Here is a 5,975-nt window from a genome sequence, read left to right as displayed (position 1 = left end):
GGATGCAGGGCCGGCGCGGACCCCTCACCGCGGGGAGGTGTCGCCGTCGCCGGTGCACGCGGCCGTGTCCGAGGGGCCTGCCAAGGAGCCGCCACTCGGGAAAAGGCCTAAAAGCCAGGGAAACGACCTCCCCCGTGGGAAGCGCCAGAGCACCGTGCTGGCCCCCGCGCCGGCCCGGAAAGCCTGGCGCCTTTTTCCTCCGTGCCGTAATAAACCCGGCCTCTTCCATGTCCCCGCTGCGCGTCCCTGCGCCCGGATGGCGGCCGGGGGGCTGCTCCGCGCCGGGGCGCCGGCGGGACCCCCCCACCCGGGGCTGCCGCGCCGCGGGGCGGGAGCTGCGCTTGCTCGGTGCCGCCCGGACGCTTCTGCTCCAGCTGTTTGCTCCCATCCCGGGCTGGACGCTCCTTGTTCCCTGCCCTGTTCCCAGGCCGCCCCGGCCCGCACGGGCCCTGCTGGGGTATCCTTCCACGGACCCCCCCAGGCCCCCCCCCCGCCTGCCCCCGTGGGGCCGCGCTGCCTGAGCCGCGGGGCGCCGGCGGTGTGCAAAATATTTATTTGTACTCCAAAAAAAGGTCGGGGCTGCGGCCGTGGGGCTGCGGCTGTGGGGCTGCGGCGGGCCCGGGCGCCCCTCGCCGCCGGGAGCGCGCCTGCCGGCAAAGCGGGGCCGGGGAGCGGGGCCGCGGCCGAGGGGGCGGGCGGGCTGCGGCGCCACCGCTGCGACGAGTTCTGCCGGTCTCAGCCGATGTTTCTTCTTTCTTTTTCCTCCCCATTTTCTTTTTTTTCTCTCTCTCTCTTTCATATATATATTTCTTCTTTTTTTGGCATAGAAAAATAAATCACTCCTGTTTTGGCACTGGTGCGTCCCGTAAAAGTGCAGCTCCCGCAAGGAGGCGGAGGGGGACGCTGCCGAGGGAAGCCCGACTCGGGTCCCCACGGCAAGCGGGACCGGGCGCAGAGCCCCCGCCTCGGCTGGGGCCAGGGGGCCGGCGCGGGGGGGGCTTGCTGGGCGCATCCAGCGGGAGCGTGGCCGCTAGCACCGTGATGCAGGGCCCCATGGCACCCACGGGGACCCCGCTGCCACCGGGGAGGGGGGAGACCTGGGGCGGGCGACAGCCTCCAGCGCCGCTCGGACACCGCTAGAAAACGAAAGGGAGAGAAAAGCCCCCCGGGGGGGGGGCGCTAGGGCGGCGGGGGGATCTGTGCCCCCAGCAGGTCGTAAGCGAAGATGTTCCAGAAGACGGCGAAGAGGAGGAAGGTGCCGTAGGAGAGCAGCACGACCCACCAGCCGCACTGGTCGCGCAGGCTCTCCTCGTAGCTGCGCAGGATGGTGAGCCCCATGCTGATGCCCACGATGGCCCCCGCCAGGTGGGCCATGAAGCTGGGCTGGGGGCCCGAGGCCGGCAGTGGCGGCGAGAAGCGCAGCCACACGGCGCGGCCCACCTCCGAGCTCACTGCAAGAGAGGGCCGCCGGGCTCAGCCGCCGCCGCTGCCACCACCCCGGCGCCCCGGCCCCCCCCTACTTACTGCACACGAGCGCCAGCACCATGCGGAGCAGCTTGTAGGGGCAGCGCATCCCTGCCCAGTTCTGCGGGGAGACGGAGCCGGGCAGGGGGCAGCCGCGGTGCCGCGGCAGCCGCCCCCACGGAGCCGAGGCCCCGGCGCCCGCTGCTGCTTACCATGACCACGTTGGCGAGGTGGGCAGAGCAGAGCGCGTAGACRCCCCCGGAGCCGCCGACCAGCGGCGCCCGCATGTCCGTGATGGAGACGGTCAGGGAGCCTGCGGCAGCGCGGAGGCTCAGGGCGCCGGTGGGGCCCCCGCAGCGGGGGACGCCGCAGGAACCAGCAGCACGCGGAGCCCGGTGCCGGTGGCACCCGCAGCGCGCACCCACCTGCCAGCACGCCRGCCAGGTAGAGGAAGCTGATGCGCAGGATGCCGTGCACCATCTCGAGGGGCACCCCGATCATGAGCTGCAGCAGCGCGTTGAAGCCCAGCTGCTCCAGCCTGCCGCACACGGGAGCGACGTGTCGGCTGCCCCGCCGGCGGCACGCAGCAGGGACCGGCCCCCTCCCTGCCCCGGGCTGCGCCGGCGCCTCCTGCCACCGGCCCCCTTGGCGGGGGGCGATGGCTCGCTCCTGCCCTGGGAGACAGGCTCCCGGCTTTGGCATGGAAATGGGCCCGGAGGGAGCAGTGCCCATGGCCACCAGCACCACTGCCGGTGGAGCTGGGCTCCGGCACAGGTCCTGGTCCCAATGCGATGGAGCCAGCCCGGGCAGCTGGTCCTGGCCAGTCTCCATGAATCCCTGTCCCGTGCACAGCCCTGGGGAGCCCAGCACCCCCCAGCCCCCCGGACGGCCTTACCCCACGTGCATGAACATGTAGGTGAGGAAGCGCCAGGCGCGGGCCCGGTGCCCGGGGTGGTAGACCAGGGGGCTCTTCATGTACTCGGGGTGGTAGGTCTGCAGCACCCACTTGTTCAGCCGGGCCCCGTAGCACAGGAACACGATGATCTGCGCGAGCCGCGGGGCAGCCGTCAGCACCGGCCCCGGCAGCGCCGCGACCCCCGTCCCATCGCTCCGGCCGGGCCCGGCCCCCAGGGGTGCCCAGACGCCCCAGCCGGGGCCACCCGGCCCCTCCGCACCCCACCGCACCGCGCCGGGCACCTGGGTGAGCGTGACCGCGGCCATGAAGACGGGCGGGGGGCAGGTCCGGTGCTGGTAGAAGTACCAGCGCCGGTCCATCTCGCAGGGCAGGATCTCGTAGGCCACGTAGCGGACRAAGCGCTTGTAGAAGCCCAGGCCGGTCTCGTCGAGCAGCACGTCCCGGGGCAGCGCGCGCTGCCCGTTGGCGATGGCGCGCTTGAAGCTGCTCGAGCGCTTGCTGCTGATCTGCGGAGAGAGGCCGTGGCCCGCCACCGCCCGGCGCCGGGGAGGGGACCCCGCGGGACGGCGGCCGGCAGGGCCCGGCCACCCTGCGCTGGGAGCCGCGGGGGTGCTGGCGCTGCCCGGCGCGTTGCACCCGTCCCCGTCACCGCACCCCGTTTCTCCCTCCCGGGCTGGGTTCGGAGCGGGGTGCGGCGAGGTGCCCAGCGCCCGCCCCGCCAGCCTGGCCCTGCGGCACGATTCTGGTGCTGGTGCCGGGGCTGCGCCACGCGGCCCAGCACAGGGGAGCCAGCAGCGGAGGAGCCCCTGTGCCGGCAGGGATCGCTCCCTCTCCTCCCCTCCAGCCGCCCCGCAGTGGCCCCCAGCCCCTCCGCTCCCGCTCCCGCTCCCGACCCCGGCCCGTGTCACCCCGGCACTGACCAGATCTACCAGCTCCTGATAGCAGACCTGGCCCTCGTCGTTGCCCTGCGCCAGGGCCACCAGCATGTCCAGCTTGGCGGGGTCCAGGGGCAGCTCATGGCTGTGCACGAGGCTGGCGAAGGTCTCCACGCCGATGAAGCCGGTGTTCTCGGGGTCCAGCTGYGGAGCAGGGCACGGGGCCGCACGGCTGCAATGCCGGAGCACCGCCACCGGTGCCCCCCGGCCTGGCCCGGCCTCGCACCCTGCGCGGCCCCACCGCCAGCCCTCCACGACGGAGGCTTCAACCCCCCCCGCCCAGGCTGCTCTGCGGGAGCCGGGGGCTCGGGCTCCAGGAGCCCCCAAACCTGCCCCTCGGGAGGGCGCTGGCAGCAGCCGGGCTGGATGCAGACTTGGCCACCTCGGCCCTGGCGTCCCTGCCCATCTCCCAGGCCGGGCTTTGCCGAGCGTGTACAGCGCCGGGCACGCGGRGGGCCTGGCGGGGGATGGCTGAGCGGCCGGGGATGGACACGGCGCTGGTGCCGACACCTGGCCCATGCGCGGCAGAGACCGCTGCCACGGTGGGTGCCCTGTGCTGCCCGGGTGCCCCGTGCTGCCCCTCTCCRGGAGCCAGGAGCTCCCTGCGGCTCGCTGTGGCTTTCCCCATCTCCGAGCTGCCTGCGCCCCTCCCCGATGTGCAGCCAACGCTCTCCCACTCATTTATTTCTTGATCCGAGCAGCCTGCCAGCCRGGAAGCCACGGAGCTAAACACACGCGCACCGCTGGCAGCAGCCTCCTCCTGGCGCTCCTGCCGGCACGGCCTCCCGCGCACCCTTGCCGCCGGGGYGCTCAGCTGCGCCGGGCCGGGAGCCGGTGCTGCCCGGGCGCCCTACGCCATGCAGGGAGCCTCGTGCCACCCGAACACCCCGCGGTGTGCGGGGACCCCGTGCCACCCCAGCACCCCGCTCTCCTGCCTCCTCCGGGACGGCACAAGGAGGAGGGAGCCGGGGAAAGGCCAGCGGCCCCCGAAAGTCGGAGCACATTTCAGGCCCTGCCGAGGGCCGGCTGGGTCGCGCCGGCCTGCCCGGCAGCTGGTAACAGAATCATCCTGCAAATGCTGCCATTTCTGTTGCTTCCTTCTCCGGGGGATGAAATGCAGAAGAGGAAACTCGCTGGCAACGTCCTTGCGGAAGGGGCAGGACGCAGAGTGCTGTGGGACACGGGCGCTCACACCCGCRCTCACTCGTGCGCCCACTGCCCCCTTCCAGTCCGAGCCGAGAAAAGCCAGAGCCCTGTTCCCAGGGAGGGTCCTGCCACCTGGAGCCCCTGGCCAAAGGCCTGGCGGCACATGCCGGCCCTGATCCTGCCCGGGGAGGGTGCTAGCACCCGCCGGGCTCCCTGCAGCCAGCCAGGGCGGCACAGGCTGGATCTGGTGCCAGAGCCAGCCAGCTCCGCCAAGCCGCTGGGGTGGCGAGGGATGTGCTGGCCCAGACGCTGGTGGCTCTGGCGGGACGGGCGCCGGCCTGGGGTGCGGGCACAGCTCAGCCTCGCCGTGGCACCCAGGTCGGTGGCGCACGGGAGCACCCTGGTCCCCAGTGCCTGCCTCCCATGAGCGCACGCATGCTGTCCCAGCCGTGCCACATGTGCAGACCCACACACACGCAGAGCTTGGGGCCTTGCAGCAAGCCCTGGCAGCAGCCAAAGCGTCCCTCTCCTTTTTGGGGGTGCATCTCTCCCCCYGCCCCACTCACCCCCCGTGCCCTCCGCCTGCCCCCGCTGCAGCGGCCCGCGGCACTCCCATCGCTCGCCCAGCTGCGCGGCCCTTCCCGGCCCCGGCCCGGCTCTCCCAGCAGCGGCTCCTGCCCGGGAAGCTGCTGCTCCTTCCAGAAATGCTCCGAGGCGCGCAGCTCCGGGAAGCTCAGCTCCGACCCCGCAGCCGATTGCCAGGGAGACGCTGGATAATAACAACGCGGCTCCCCAGCCCAAGGAGGCCGGAGGATTTGCCCAAGGTCACGGAGCCAGTCAGGTGGCGAATAACGTGGAGGGGACATGGGGGGGGGGGGGACACTTGCAGCCTAAAATTCCTGACCTGCAATTAAGAAAGAAGCGATTCCCCTCCCCACCCCCGGAGCAGAGTCCCTGGCGGTGCCGGGGTGGGAAGGGAGCCCAGGCACGCGGCTGCCGAGAGCCGAGGGAGCCGTTCCAGGGGGGAAGCCGGGCAGGGGAAGTGCCCAGGTGCACCCAGCACCCAGCGGTAACGCACCGGGGCCCGATCCTGCCCGCAGAGCCGCGCGCTCGACGCTACGCAGCGTTAAYGCTTTACGGTCTGCTCCTGCAATCAGGTCACGGGGCTCGATGCAGCCCCCTGCAAACGCACGCAAGCCTCAGCCTGCAGCGGGGCGGCTGAGCCGCGCAGCAGCTCTAGCGCGCCGGGGCCCCATCCGGCAGCCGGCTCCGGAGCTCAGCGCTGCCACATGCACAGGCACTGGGGCTCCCGCCTCCCTGCTGCCCAGCACCTCTCATCCTCGCAGGTGCGCCCAGCACCTCCGCAGGATCTGACCCGGGGCACTTGAAGCGAGGGAGCCCTGGCGTGGGGAGGAGGTCACTAGTGAGCTGAGTTGCGCGGCGGCTCAGCCGTGCCGGAGGGGGATTCCCAGGGCCCGGGCTCGCAGCGCCGGGGGCACCGCAGGGCTGCGATG

At 72.3% G+C, this 5,975-nt stretch overlaps 1 protein-coding gene across 1 annotated transcript in view; it reads right to left on the bottom strand.

Moving 5' to 3' along the window:
• Nucleotides 1-1,179: 1,179 nt before the first annotated feature.
• RHBDL1 (rhomboid like 1) overlaps nt 1,180-5,975 on the bottom strand; it is a 5,714-nt gene continuing 918 nt past the window's right edge. Inside the window, exons 2-8 of the mRNA XM_026065235.1 lie at nt 3,301-3,542; nt 2,662-2,886; nt 2,360-2,508; nt 1,890-2,002; nt 1,677-1,777; nt 1,525-1,585; nt 1,180-1,451 (exon numbers count right to left, since the gene is read on the bottom strand). Coding sequence (XP_025921020.1) covers nt 1,180-1,451; nt 1,525-1,585; nt 1,677-1,777; nt 1,890-2,002; nt 2,360-2,508; nt 2,662-2,886; nt 3,301-3,542 — 1,163 coding nt within the window. The remainder of the gene's footprint in view (nt 1,452-1,524; nt 1,586-1,676; nt 1,778-1,889; nt 2,003-2,359; nt 2,509-2,661; nt 2,887-3,300; nt 3,543-5,975) is intronic.

The sequence above is a fragment of the Apteryx rowi genome, unplaced genomic scaffold (genome assembly GCF_003343035.1).
Source record: "Apteryx rowi isolate R43461 unplaced genomic scaffold, aptRow1 scaffold_225, whole genome shotgun sequence".
Lineage (NCBI taxonomy): Eukaryota > Metazoa > Chordata > Aves > Apterygiformes > Apterygidae > Apteryx > Apteryx rowi.
The sequence above is the reverse complement of the archived record's forward strand: the minus strand, read 5'-3'. Positions and strand labels throughout refer to the sequence as shown.